Genomic DNA, 15,341 nt, shown 5'->3' with positions numbered 1-15,341 from the left:
GCTTTACCTGCGTGGTGCGCGCGCCCGCGCGCGCACCCGCCGCTAGCCCCCCGATCAGTGAATGGGAATATAATTCCCATTCACCGATCTAACTTCCCCGCAGAAATACCGACGCTTTCTATCCAGAGAGCGTGGTATTTCTGCCCCCAGGAAACGTCTCCCCTGCATTTAAGTTCCTGGATGCGAGATCGTTCGCATCCAGGACTTTTTTCACTGTGGCCATCTTGTGGCCAAATAGTAACATGCACCAACATACATTTTTAATAAAAATATTTTACATTTAAAATTAGCAGTTTCCCTCCCACACCAAAAATTACCCACATACACTTTTTTTATTAAAAAAATACAATAAAAAAAAAAAACACATAAATAGTTACCCAAGGGTCTGAACTTTTTAAATATGCATGTCAAGAAAGTATGTTATTATATTATCTAAAATTATAAGCTTCTAAATAGTGATGGACGCAAATTGAAAAAATGCACCTTTATTTCTAAATGAAATATCGGCACCATAAATTGTGATAGGGACATCGTTTAAACGGTGTAATAACCGGGACAGATGGGCAAATAAAATGCATGGGTTTTAATTACGGTAGGGTATATTAATTTCAAACTATAATGGCCAAAAACTGAGAAATAATGAATTTTTTTTCATTTCTTTCTTAATCTTCCTGTTAAAATGGATTTAGAAAAAAATAAATCTTAGCAAAATGTACTACCCAAAGAAAGCCTAATTAGTGACGGAAAAAACAAGATATAGATCAATTCATTGTGATAAGTAGCAATAAAGTTATAGGCGAATGAATGGGAGATGGACGTTGCTCGAATGCATGAGATTTTCGGCAATGCGGTGCTGAACTGGTTAAAATGCATAGAAAATAACTTAATTACAAAAAACAAATATCAGCCAAAAAAAAAAAATAGATCATTTAGTTGTGATAATTATTGATAAAGTTATTGCCAAAGTAATCAGAGGTGAGCTGTACTGTAAAAATGACCAGGGTAGGGAAGTGGTTAAAACAAGGCCACGGAACGAGTACCAGGAAGGCTGTGAGTGCTCCAGAGCTTTGCCTTAGGCTGGTTTCACACTAAACCAGTATTAGTGATGCGGTGCGTTGCTTCTGCCGCATGGCTCCGCCAGAAACAGGCCTTCAGGGAACACAGTGTTAGTACATGGTGTTCCTGTCTGGCCACCAGCCAAGCAGGAAGTGACGTGGGCTTGTGGTCACTTCCTGCTTCGGGTTATAGGGAAGTGTACTGTAAAAATACGCTTCCGCGCATGCGTGCTGCAACGTCGCGTCGGTAATGATTTTAAAATCCCTGCGTCGCCATAGACTAACATGACTTATGGCCCGATGCAGGTAGCCACAGAAGCTGCGCGGTAATGCAGTTTTGGACCTGCGTCGGGGATCTGGCGAAAACGTCACTTGTCGCTCCAAACTGTGGAAGTATGAAAGTCTCCATAGACTTTCATTGCCCGGCGGTGGGGTGTGGTAAAAATACCGTACCGCCTCAGTGTGAAAGGGCCCTTAACTGAATGCCAGCTTGAAACGAAATGCTTTGTTTGAAAGCTGCTGTTGCAGTGACAGCCTCTGTCAGTATATCACCTTGGGCTGCCAAGTGTGCAGCCAGAGATTGGGGGGCAGTAAGACATTATAGTTACCTGCCCCGGATGGCTTCTTCTCTTCCTCCACCGGCGGCTCTTAACTTCCGGCGGGTCTTCTGGATTCCGATCACATGATATGACGTGATCGGGATACAGGAGACCATGTCAGCATTACAGCTCCTCCTGGTGATGGAAGAAACTCCTCCATCACTCCTCTTCCACCACCAGGTGGCACTGTAATGGGGACATGGTCTCCTGGATCCTGATCACATGTTATATCATGTGACAGGAACTGAGAAGACATGTTGGGAGTACATCGTCGCGGTGGAGGAAGAAGCCGCCGATGCTGCTTTCTGGACAGTTAAGTACTGTATGAGAGCTCTCTGCCGCCCACTCTACTCTGCCGCTGCATACCCTGCCAAACTGGGGAAGGCACACTTCCCCGGCTGCATGAAAAATTTGGTCCTGCAGCTAAATAAAGTTTTACTTTTATTTGGCTGCTAAAGGGTTGAGTACTTTTTTTTTTTTTTTTTTTTTTTTAGTTTTTTTTTTTTTTTTTTTAGTTTGTGTGTAAACCAGAATTATTCCTATTGCATGCACCATCTCTGGCTGACACATACTTTGCCACAACACATTTAGGTGCAGGACTGAGTGATATCAGCCAATCTTGGTAACAGCAATGGGGGTGTTGGCGGCTCCCATATTTGCTAATCTGTGTTTAACCAGTTCGGCCTATCTGGACGAGTAAGTTCGTCCAGATAGGCTCTGCTGCCGCCGCGTGGTGCGCGCAATCGGGTGCGCTCCCCCCCTCGCCCGCCGCTAGCCCCCCCCCCCCCCCATCAGTGAATGGGAATATAATTCCCACTCACCGATCTAACTTCCCCTGCAGAAAAACCAACGCTTTCTATTGAGAGAGCGCTGTATTTCTGCCCCCAGATAACTTCTCAGTTTTCTTTTAGTTCCTGGATGCGAGATCGTTCGCATCCAGGACTTTTTTGACTGTGGCCATCTTGTGACCAAATAGTAAACTGCATCTACATACATTTTTCCATAAAGAATGATCTTATTTTACATTAAAAATTTTCTGTTTCCCTCCCTCACCAAACATTACATTTTTTTTATTAAGGAAAAAAAAATACAATAAAAAAAACAAACAACATAAATAGTTACCTAAGGGTCTGAACTTTTTAAATATGCATGTCAAGAGAGTGTTATTATATTATTTTAAACTATAAGCTTATAAATAGTGATGGACGCAAATTGAAAAAATGCACCTTTATTTCTAAATAAAATATCGGCGCCATAAATTGTGATAGGGACATCATTTAAACAGTTTAATAACCGGGACAGATGGGCAAATAAAATACATGAGTTTTAATTACAGTAGTGTTAATTAATTTCAAACTATAATGGCCAAAAACTGAGAAATAATGATTTTTTTTCATTTCTTTCTTAATCTTCCTGTTAAAATGGATTTAGAAAAAAATAATTCTTAGCAAAATGTACTACCCAAAGAAAGCTTAATTGGTGGCGGAAAAAACAACATATAGATCAATTCACTGTGATAAGTAGCAATAAAGTTATTGGCTAATGAATGGGAGGTGAACGTTGCTCGGATGCATGAGATTTTCGGCACTGTAGGCTAAAGTGGTTAATCAGTGGAAATTTTACATTTATATAAGTTCGGGGGAGAAGATGACATCAGCTTCTGCTGTACTTGCATGGGATTGCATCATTATATGACGTGGGGGTGGGGTTCTGATGACGGATTTATCGCTGGGGGCTTTTGCAAATCAGCCGCCACAAATTCCGTTAAGCATTATGCAAGTGTGGTAAACATTTTGCTTGTAGCTGCTGTTTTTGTGATGCACACTTTCATCTCCTCAGATCAGATAAACCGTGCATGCGCAAGCCTACAGGAGATACAGATTTATGTAAACATGCGTTACGTTGTGACGAACATCAGCATGTGCCAGATAAGGTGTGCTTCCTGCGACCTTCTATACGGGGTGGCCAGGGAGGAAACGCCACCCACAGTCTTTCCTGAACGGTAAACGGCTAAACCACAGACTCTGGTTTTAGAACAAGATCTGTGCAGATCACAGTAAACAAGAGCATCGAAACCCGAGTGACGTATAACATTAACCCTCCAAGAGGCTGTAAAGGTGCCCGCTAATTGGTGAATAAATGGGAGGAGCGCTGTAAGGTGAATATTGCTGTGGGGGGGGGGGGGAGGGAGGAAGGAAACCCCCTTAGGCCTCATTCACACCTAGTGCGCTTCTGTCCGCTTTTTATCAGCACACCAATGTTACAGATTGATACGCGTTGCTATAAAGTGGACAGAAGCCCAGTAGTGTAAATGAGGGTGGTGAAGTGGTTAAGTCTATACGCTACACTAAAATCGCATCTGTGTTATTTTATTTGCATTTTAAATGACCACTAATCGCAAATATTGTAAGATTTAAAATACATTTAAAACGCATACAAATAAGACGTACATTTCTTCCAGAGTAAAATGAGCCATAAATTACTTCTCTCCTATGTTGCTGCCACTTTCAGTAGTTGGTAGAAATCTGACAGAACCGACAGGCTTTAAGCCCAATCTACACGATACGATTCTTTGTGCGATCCTATTACGATTCTATTTACGATCCGATTGAATTCGAAATGTCCAATCGGGATTGGATTCAATTCGTTTTGCCATTTCAAAACAATGGCAAATCGAATTGAATCGAATCCCAATCGGACATGTCGGATTTAATCGGATCGTAAATAGAATCGTAATCGAATCGCACAAAGAATCTTATTGTGTAGATGTGGCTTTAGACTGGCCCATCTACTCATGGGGGATTCTCAGGGTTATCTTTAGTTTCAAAAGCACTTAGTGAATGGCAGTTGCTCAGTCCAACTGCTAAAAAATTGTGCAGGGAGGCTGGCCAGCATCTTTATATAAATCCTTTTCAAAGAGTGACTTTATAAAGAATAAAGGCCATGGTGAGAATCCCCTATGGAGAGATGGACTAGGCCAAAACCTGTCGCTTCTGTCAGATTTCTACTACCTACTGTAAGCGACAGCAACATAGGAGAAAAGTAATTTAGGAGAAAAGTAATTTATGGCTCATTTTACTAAAGTTCATGTCTACTAATAAACTCTATTGAGCACTTTTTTTTTTTTTTTTTTGCATACAGCTTGAATGAGGCTGCTATCTGCTAGATTTAGATCAGAGCCTCCCGGCCAGTACTGGAGTGTTATTTCTGTGTTGCATCGTGTGCTAGTGGCATGCCTGAATCACTTTGTCATGTGTTTTTGTTCAGGTAGTGAAAGCCTTGGTCCTCACCCTGCACCGGGAGTGGCTGTGCGTTCGCCGTTTGCCATCGCTCTCCCCCACGCCAGCTCAAAACAAGTCGGTGCAACTTTTAAGGGAGTCCGTCATACTGCTGTACAGCTTCTACCAAAAGGACAAAAACTTCAACGAGCATTGCCTGGAGGTCTTCCACCAGTACGACCAAGTGGTGCCGGGCGTCCGAGCCCTCCTGCGCAAGTATAATATCCTCCAAGAGACTGAAGGTCAGTGCTAATGTTTCACTGAGAAAGTTCATAAATAAAATTTATTTTTCCAAAGTGTCATAACATTTACTAGCGTCTTAGCAACATTACAACCTTAACCACTTTACCCCCGCCCGTACGAATTTCTCCATCCCTTTTTTCCATCCTTTCACCCCCAGGGACTGAGAAATCCGTACTTTCCGCGCTCCCGCCGCTGCCCGCGCTCCCGCTCGTAAACACGCCGCTCGCCCGGAGATCAATGAACGGGAAAATCCATTCGCGTTCGTTAATCTAAGCCCCGCAATGATCCGCTGCTTATCCGATAAGCAGCGCGATCATTGTGAACAAGAAAAACTTTCCCAGCCTCCTAGTACTTCCTCCAAGTGTCCGGAAGGACGCTTGGAGGTCGCATTAAACAAAAAGTTACTGTTGCCAAATAGTAAAACTACACCCTAAAGCATTTTTCACATACAAATACATTACTTGTACACAAAAAATTAACTCATTACCTCCCACACTCCCCATTTTTTTTTTTTTTTTTGTAATTAAAATTTTTTTAAAAAAATGTACAATTAAAAAAATACATAAATAGTTACCTTAGGGACTGAACTTTTTAAATATGTCAGGAGGGTACAACACTGTTACTTTATAAACTATGGGCTTGTAATTAGGGATGGACGCAAAACTGAAAAAAATGCACTTTTTTATTTCCAAATAAAATATTGGCGCCAAACATTGTGATAGGGACATAATTTAAACGGTTTTATAACCGGGGCAAATGGGCAAATACATTTCATGGGTTTTAATTACAGTAGCATGCATTATTTAAAAACTATAATGGCCGAAAACTGAAAAATAATGACTTTTTTCCTATTTTCCCATTGAAACATATTTAGAATAAAATAATTCTTGGCATAATGTCCCACCTAAAGAAAGCCTAATTGGTGGCGGAAAAAACAAGATATAGTTCATTTAATTGTGATAAGTAATGATAAAGTTATAGACGAATGGAAGGAGCACTGAAAGGTGAACATTGCTCTGGTGCTCAAGGGGTAAAACCCCTCAGTGGTGAAGTGGTTAAATAGACTCTGAAGCCTCCTTAAAATGTTTTTATTTTTAAAACCTCTTAAGTATGTTTGCCCTAACTAAAACGCCGCATCCCCGTGGCTGAAATGTCACTAAATCCCCCCAAACTCCCCTCCCAAAATCCACAACTTTCTTGGTCGTGGATTTTGCTGCCCTGTGCGCTTCCGTGAGAGGCAGAGCTTTCAGCTGCAGCTCTGCCTCACACGAGTCTATCAGCGTGTATCTCCGCCTCTGCCTGCCCCTCTCAGTGAAGGAAGACTAAGGCGGGTGGAGGCGGAGATCCACCGCTGATAGATGCGTGTAGAGGCAGACCTGCAGCTGAAAGCTCTGCCTCTCACGGAAGCGCTCCCTGCAGTGTGCCCCGGGGAGTTGGGGGGATTTAGTTATTTCAGCTGCGGGGATGCAGCGTTTTAGTTGGGGCAAACATGCAAGCTGTATTTTAGTCTCTTTAAAATGACACTGAAGCAGAAAAAAAAAAATCAGATTCTTGTCAGATTCAACTTGAAAGGCATCTGACAGGAATCTACCTGATGGTCAAATCTGCTGCAAATCTATAAGTGTATGGCCACCTTAAGCTGTACTACACATACAATTCATTATCTCAAGTTTATTTTTATTTCAGGTTTGCTTTAAAGGGACTCCGAGCTCATCTAAAAAATAAAAGTTGTACTCACCAGGGGCTTTCTCCAGCCCAGAGCTGGTCGGGAGGTCCCACGACGGCGTCCTGGCTCCTCTCCTACTCCCGGAATGGTTGACCGGCCGCAGCCCGGGCGACACTCGGCCGAGTGTCGGGCTGCTCCTTCCGCGTTCGACGCGGCTGACGTCACACGCCGGCCGCCTCGCGTTATCACGGCGGCCGGCGTGGCAGTACCGCGCATGCGCTCTTTAATCGTGCGAGGCGGCCGGCGTGTGACGTCAGCCGCGTCATATGCGGAAGGAGCAGCCTGACACTTGGCCGAGTGTCGCCCGGGCTGCGGCCGGTCAGCCATTCCGGAGCGGGGAGTAGGAGAGGAGCCAGGACGCCGGCGTGGGACCTCCCGACCAGCACTGGGCTGGAAAAAGCCCCGGGTGAGTACAACTTTTATTTTTTAGATGAGCTTGGAGTCCCTTTAAAGGGAATTTAAAAAATGTTTTTTCTCACCTGTAGCTACTTCCAGCCCCTAGAAGTCTGATAGGCCCCATGGCGTGGTTCACCTCTGAGCCAAGCCTCTGCTCACCCCCTCCGTAAGATCGCAGCCCGGTCGAGATCTTCTGTGCATACGTGGCCACGTCACTAGTGATCGCGCTTCCGTCGCTGGGAGCGATCTGCGATTGCACAGTTCAATTCTCTCCTGGCGACAGGAGTGTGATCATGAAATGCGCGCATGCGCAGATGATCCCGGCCGCGGGTCGCAGTCTTACGCAGGGACGACCGGAGGCCTGGCTCAGAGCGGAACCACGCCGTGGGGCAGAACAGACTTATGTGGGCTGCACGAAGCCCCAGGCGCATAAAACATTTTTAAATTCCCAGACGGATGCTTTAAAGACCCTTTGAAATGAATCCTCAAAAAACACGGACTTTTCTCACTCTACATCAATAGCACCTTTTTGGTGATATTTTTTACGCTCAAGCCATCGCTCGGCTTCTGCTAATGGCTAGTGTAAGTAATCACATTTAATCTGCTTTTTGTAGTTTGCCGCCGCTCGGGCCCCAAGAAACGCTGATATGCTGATCAGAGTACGAGAGAAATCTCCGCCAGGAAACTTGGGCACAGGATACAGCCGGTATACGGCTGATCCTGCTTCTGCACAAGCCACGGTGGCGTTAATAACTATTCCCCCTCCAGATCCACGTGGATTGTGGAAAATGATGTAATTCGGCTTCCAGCTATTGCTGGCGGACTAATTACAGCGTAAATGCAACTTCAGCTTTGACGTCTGATGGCGCCGAAGTTACTCACTGTGCGCAGCTATCGTTGTAATTCTTATTACGGTGAATGGTGGCGCCGGCTGCGCCCAAATCTCCTGCACTCGAATCGACGTGCTCACTATCACTGCGTAATATGTTGGCGCTATATAAATCTGGGCTCTGGGACTGGTATATCCGTGTTACTTTGGTGCAGAAGTCCTGAGCTGCAGTGCCAGCGGCACGGAAGACCAGAAAGTACGGCTGCAGGTGCGTAATTTGTGAAACAGCGAGCAGCTTAGTGAGAACCGTCGCAGCCTATACTCTTGGACTAGCATTAATTCCTTCGGCCTCCATCCGCTTCATCCAACAGTTCTGGAAAAGCCTGCAGGGCCCAAAGTTGCGTTCTACTTGTCCGAACAAACTGAACGTATCCTTCCAAACGGACTGAAGTGAACGGATCCCATTGCTTTGCATAGGATTTTTTGTTTTGTTTTGCTGAACAGAAAGTTTTTCTTAAAGGTAACCTAAAGTGAGAAGGATATGGATTTTTCCTTTTAAAATAATACCAGTTGCCTGATTCTCCTGCTGTTCCTGTGTCTCTAATACTTTCAGCTACAGCCCCTCAACAAGCATACAGATCAGGTGCTCTGATTGAAGTCAGACTGGATTAGCTGCATGCTTGTTTCAGGTGTGTGATTCAGCCACTACTGCAGCCAAAGAGATCCGCAGGACTGAAAAGCAATTGGTATTGTTTAAAAAGAAACATCCATATCCCTCTCAGTTTAGGCTCCCTTTAAAGGACAGCTGAAGTTAGTTATATGGAGGCTGCCAAATGTATTTCCTTTTAAGCAATACCAGTTGCCTGGCTATCTTGCTGATCTTCTACCTGTAATACTTTGTCATAGACCCCGAACAAGCATGCAGCATATCAGACGTTTCTGACATTGTCAGATCTGACAAGATTAGCTGCATGCTAGTCTTTTTTAAACAGGGAAGAATTGGCAACGCTTCTACAACCAGACAGCTTTCAGGCACGCTGACAATATGTCCCTGTTGTCTTAAAAAAAAAAATGGCCAACTGCCCCCGGGTTCACACTGTTTGTTTGGTAATTAGAGGTTAGGATAGCTTCCATGAAGGATGACCTCATTGCAGTGGAAGGGTCCAGTATTGAATACTCAGCTTCCAAAATATGTTTGCATGCAAACATCCTCCATTGCTGTTAATTTGGTGCATCTGTTTTGAATAAAAGATGTGTACCCTGCCTATAATTAGGCTCTGCACACCTATCCTGCTGGTCATTCAAATGCAGCCTGCCGTGGGCAGTGCTTCCAACTTTCCCTGTATGCTTGTTTTATTGTTGTTCAGACATTACTGCAACCAGAAGAGCTGCCAGGCAACTGGTATTGTTTAAACGGAAATAAGTAGGGCAGCCTCCAAATCCCTCTCACTTAATTTGTCCTTTAAAGTGAACCAGAGACGAAGCACCCTTGTGTATTTTACCATATATATCAGTGGGAACATTAGAGAAAACACCTACCATGTTCTCTGTTTCATCCTCACTGCTAAGTGTCTGTTATCAGCTGTGATAAGAATCCCGGACTGAGCATTCAGTCTGGCTTTGTCGGGAATAATTATAGCAGAGCCACAAGGGGGCAGGCTTGGGATTGAAAAGACACCAGAGAAGACAGTCAGCTATAATCTTTCCATAGCAAAGCTAGACTAAGTGCTCAGTCGGGGATTCTTATCAGAGGTGATAAATCAGATTAACTTCAAGAAGGAGAAAAAGGTGTGTGTATGGCACATCCCATCAATTGGAAACCTCAAAGAGCAACAAAGTGTAATCACATAGCAAAACAATCTTTCCAGCGTCCTCAGTTATATGCTTGCTGTTAGATTGCCAAATTCTGCCACCCAGACGTGTGCACAGCTCATCAAAGAAGAAATTCACATTAATATCTGATTCCAAGAAAAAAGCAAAGAGCGTGCACCTTCCGTCTAAATAGTGCTGTTTAATGGCAGTGAAGACAATCTGTAAATTCGTGCAGGCATTTCATATCGATACAGTATGGCATAACGTATGCTTGTCAGACATCTCTTACGTGACCGGCAAAGAAACCTTCGGTGGCTGGTGCTGGAGGTGGGTGCCCGGCTAAGAGTGGGGAGGCGACGGCCGTTTCGCGTCTATGCGACGCTTGGTCACGCGTTCCACTGTGAACAGCGGAAGCAATCGTCCCGGCCTATAGCGGGAAGAAAATCCCGCCCCTTCCGGTGACGTCACTTCCTAGTGACGATGTGTGGAGCGCAAATGCTTGGTGGCACGCAGTATGGCGGAAGTTATCCGCATATTGAGCCAAAGAACGGGGAACCAATTGAAATTTACAAAATTGTAAATAAAACCCACACCATGCTGCCACTGTGGGTGCAAAAATCTACAGATACAGAAAAATTATATAAAACTGTGTCATATATGTGGCACCACACAGTGTAAAAGGCAGCATCGATGTATGGCACAAAACTGCAAGCCAACAGAGCCCATGCGCTTAACACACTGTGCAAACTGTGTTTTTAAAGTGACAGTGCAGGTTAAAAACAGTTTGCTGGAAAAGGAGCTACTTGGTCAAACTGCTAGTGGACAAGCAAATGGGCTAGCCTAAGGGCATCTGGATAGTTAGGGTCAGGTCTATAGGGAAAGGAGGAGGAGGTAGTTGGGTACAATGGGGTATAATTTATTAATACCCAGTCTATGCACACTAACCGGGTAACCCAAGACATATACTATGGCCACTTATTTAGACTTTTACATATACATTCTAAGCTCCTATATTAGGAATACAATGAAAGGCAGTCTGGTCAGGGTCAAATGACCAATTCGAATCTTTTATGAAGTACTTGAATACCAATACAGTGAACATGCAGTTTACTTCAGAATTGAGCGAACAGGAAATCACTTTCCTGGATGTTAAGCTTGTGGTGGAGAACAATACCTTGATCAGCAGGGGTTACAGAAAGGCCACGGCCACTAATTCGGTACTCCACGCACATAGCTTTCATCCGGGTCATGTGATTGAGGCCATACCTTATGGCCAATACTTACGTTTAAGGCGAAATAACAGTAATGAGCAGGATTTTGATACCCAGGCTGAAGATTTAACCTCAAGATTCTTACAGAGAGGATATGATAGGGAGCTTTTGGAGAGATCTAAGTATAGAGCCAGAAGACAGGAGAGACAAATGTTATTAACTCCAAAAAGTAAGGAAAAGGAGGATAAGAATAGGACCACGTTTACGTTTGAATTTTCTCCTATGGCAGATCAGATAAGAAAGACTATTTATGCCAATTGGTCTATGATCACTAATGATTCCGATTTGGATGTTATTTCTGGAACCCCCCCAAGGGTAGCGTTTAGGAGAACACCTACGTTAGGTAATTTATTAACCAGTAGCGAGTTTGTTACACCTAAAACTAAAGATTGGTTAAGTTCCTCTCTTCCAGTGGGGAATTTTAAGTGTGGTCATTGCCACTTGTGTGGTAATATTAATTCCAGTAAATGCATCCGTTTAGGTAGAGAAAGGTTTAGAGTGAAGGAATTTTTTACGTGTCAAACGAATTTCGTTGTTTATGCTATGTTATGCCCTTGCGAGTTCTTTTATATAGGCCAAACCACCCGGCCAATGAAAACAAGAATAGGTGAGCACATCGCCTCCATTAAATCTGGGAAAGGTTGTACCCGCTTCATCACCCATATGAGGGAGACCCATGGTGGAGATGGTTCAGTGATTCGCTTTGCAGGTATAGAGAAACAAGAGAACCCCCGAAGAGGTGGGGATAGAGAAAAACTACTATTGAGGAAAGAAACCACAATTATTTTAAAAACAGAAGCGATGGGCCCTTTAGGCCTCAATGATAGAATTGAGTTATCCTGTATGTTAGATCCTTAATGGACAGTAATATATATAATATTCTGAACCTTTCTTTTCCTTCTATTAATTGTATCTGGATGCCTGTACCTAAATGCACTGTATACATTTTAAATTCTGGACTTTTCTGGTCGGGGGCTGATGGGTGAGATGTGGGTGCCTTCAGGGACTCATTATATGTTGGGGATCCTTAGACAGGTTGGCCATTATCTTGGAGGTACATGTAATTGCCCTGGATTTACTTGCTATAGGGCAATTGACTGCCTTTCATTGTATTCCTAATATAGGAGCTTAGAATGTATATGTAAAAGTCTAAATAAGTGGCCATAGTATATGTCTTGGGTTACCCGGTTAGTGTGCATAGACTGGGTATTAATAAATTATACCCCATTGTACCCAACTACCTCCTCCTCCTTTCCCTATAGACCTGACCCTAACTATCCAGATGCCCTTAGGCTAGCCCATTTGCTTGTCCACTAGCAGTTTGACCAAGTAGCTCCTTTTCCAGCAAACTGTTTTTAAAGTGACAGTGCAGGTTAAAAACACAGTTTGCACAGTGTGCTGAGCGCATGGGCTCTGTTGGCTTGCAGTTTTGTGCCATACATCGATGCTGCCTTTTACACTGTGTGGTGCCACATATATGACACAGTTTTATATAATTTTTCTGTATCTGTAGATTTTTGCACCCACAGTGGCAGCATGGTGTGGGTTTTATTTACAATTTTGTAAATTTCAATTGGTTCCCCGTTCTTTGGCTCAATATGCGGATAACTTCCGCCATACTGCGTGCCACCAAGCATTTGCGCTCCACACATCGTCACTAGGAAGTGACGTCACCGGAAGGGGCGGGATTTTCTTCCCGCTATAGGCCGGGACGATTGCTTCCGCTGTTCACAGTGGAACGCGTGACCAAGCGTCGCATTGACGCGAAACGGCCGTCGCCTCCCCACTCTTAGCCGGGCACCCACCTCCAGCACCAGCCACCGAAGGTTTCTTTGCCGGTCACGTAAGAGATGTCTGACAAGCATACTTTATGCCATACTGTATCGATATGAAATGCCTGCACGAATTTACAGATTGTCTTCACTGCCATTAAACAGCACTATTTAGACGGAAGGTGCACGCTCTTTGCTTTTTTCTTGGAATCAGATAAATCAGATTAAGCAGAGAACAATGAAACAAAGAGCAGATTAGGTGTTTACTGTCATGTTCCCACTGATTTCTAAGGTAAAATACATGAGGGTGCTTCGTCTCTGGTTCACTTTAAGACCATGTAATGCTGGATCCACACTGTGCGTTCGCGCACTCGATTTCCCGCTCGATTCCCGTCGATTCGTTTATTTCCAACATGTCCGATTTGGATTTCGATGGATCGTTACGTCAATTTGGCATGGAAAGTATGCCAAATCGACCTAACAATCCATCGAAATCCAAATCTGACATGTTGGAAATAAACGAATCGACGGGAATCGAGCGGGAAATCGAGTGTGCGAACGCACCGTGTAGATCCAGCATAAAAGGGGCCTAAATGGTTTTTAGGGAAATAGTTATATTTACATAGTATTCGGGTTGGAAAAATGACATACGTCCATCGCGTTCAGCCAGTTTAGGCCAAGAAACTTTGTGCTTGGGTAGTGAATGTACCATTGGCTCAGGGTAAAATGGGCATTGAGAAGGTACAGGACTCTGTAACCAGCCTAAGTTGTCATCTCCATTTCTGATCTTGTATTGCAGAGTTTGCGCTCGATGAACTCTGCCCTCCTGACATGGAAGCCGAGGACGAGAACATGGACTGCACGTGATATACCGACACTGCCTTTATTACTGTTTCTACCGCATATTTTTAGCATTCCGCTATAAAATGACACATGGATCTCATAGGCTGGAATGGACTCTGTATAGCTTGCATTTTTCTGTGTACGCTATTCATGTGACACATTTCTGAATACTGTATGTGTTTTAAAAATGAAACTCCTATTTAAATACCAGAATTTCCCACGAAACACAATGTGGTGAGTGACTTCTTGAACTTGTACCGCCTTATATAATTCTGTTGTCAGGAATTAGCCCAAATGTAAATTCAAAAGAAGGAAACAAAACTTTTTTCTTTTTTTTTTTTTCCGATTTGTGAATTCAGTGTTCGGCGTGAGCAATGTGTTTATTATCACCGCAATAGTGAAGCAGGTAAGTGCTTGGAATGTCGGAGTGTAGTGCTACGTACACACATGCGACAACGATCGTTCGTTGAGAACGACGAACGAACTTTTAATTGATGAAAGAACGACCTAAGTAAAGTTAGTTTTAAAATGTGTGTAACGATCTGATCGTTAGAACGAACGTTACATCACGTAAAGCAACTATTGCACTTGCGCATAAAAATGAGAAGTTCCGTGGAGAAATAGCGAAATGCGCATGTCAAGCCCAGTACGAACGATCGTTTCCAACGATGTACTACTTTTGCAAACGATCGTCGTTGGAAAAAATCCGCCGAGACAGAACTTTCTTTTGTAGCGATTTGGCTCGTTCGTCGTTTGCCTTAATAGTCGGTGGTTAGTTTTTTGTAACGGGGAGCGATCGTTACAAACTACTATAGTCGCATGTGTGTACGCACCTTAGGGATGGTCAGTGAGATGCAAATTATTTTGAGTCTGCAGGATTATGTAAGTTTTGTATGCACATTTTATGCAGTTTGACAATGGACCAAACCTTGGCAGAATTTGATTGGTTCATTTTCAAGCTGCCTGAATGTGCAGACTAAATTTGCATAATCCTGCATCGACTCAGATTTGCATGTTATGGACCCGCCCCTATCAGAGTATACCTCGCCCAGCAATGTATAGATCCTTTGTCAGAATTGGTCAGATAACAACCGATGCACGGCGAATGTCTGAGAGAAGGGAAGACTTGCATTAGATTGGATAAAGACGGACCTCTCGCCTTGCATTTTTTAAAGTGGATCTGAACGCTTTTTGTAGCCTCTCCATCTTTTTTCCCCCCAGTAAATATTAGTACCGGTGGTGAAATATTTGCCTCTTACCCACGTTCTGTAGGTTAGAAAACATTTTTTTTTTTTTTACATTTTGAGGAAGAGTGCTTCGGTGCGTAAGTGGCTGCAGCCTGAAGCACTCTAAGTCTGTGAGGAGAAAAGTGCGATATAAAGGGATTCCCAGGGCTTTGGGAGAAAGTTGAACTCTTGGTTGGAGTTTCTCTTTAATCAGTAGATGATGCCCCCTTTCTCATGAGAAATCTATTGCTTTTCACAAACAGACCATCAGGGGGCGCTGTATGACTGATA

General features: G+C 43.7%; 1 protein-coding gene across 4 annotated transcripts in view; it reads left to right on the top strand.

Annotated features, from left to right (window-relative positions):
* ATRIP (ATR interacting protein) overlaps window positions 1-14,992 on the top strand; it is a 105,618-nt gene extending 90,626 nt beyond the window's left edge. For 3 of the 4 annotated variants that reach the window (XM_068251985.1, XM_068251983.1, XM_068251986.1), the window contains exons 13-14: window positions 4,922-5,174; window positions 13,781-14,992. In XM_068251985.1, the coding sequence (XP_068108086.1) occupies window positions 4,922-5,174; window positions 13,781-13,848 (321 nt within the window). In that variant the 3' untranslated portion in view covers window positions 13,849-14,992. Of the gene's footprint in view, window positions 1-4,921; window positions 5,175-13,780 lie in introns of those variants that run through there. The other variant, XR_011023812.1, reaches the window with a different exon arrangement.
* The last annotated feature ends 349 nt before the right edge of the window (window positions 14,993-15,341 follow it).

This window comes from Hyperolius riggenbachi, chromosome 9, assembly GCF_040937935.1.
Source record: "Hyperolius riggenbachi isolate aHypRig1 chromosome 9, aHypRig1.pri, whole genome shotgun sequence".
NCBI classification, from domain to species: domain Eukaryota; kingdom Metazoa; phylum Chordata; class Amphibia; order Anura; family Hyperoliidae; genus Hyperolius; species Hyperolius riggenbachi.
This window is presented reverse-complemented; position numbering and strand designations above follow the sequence as displayed.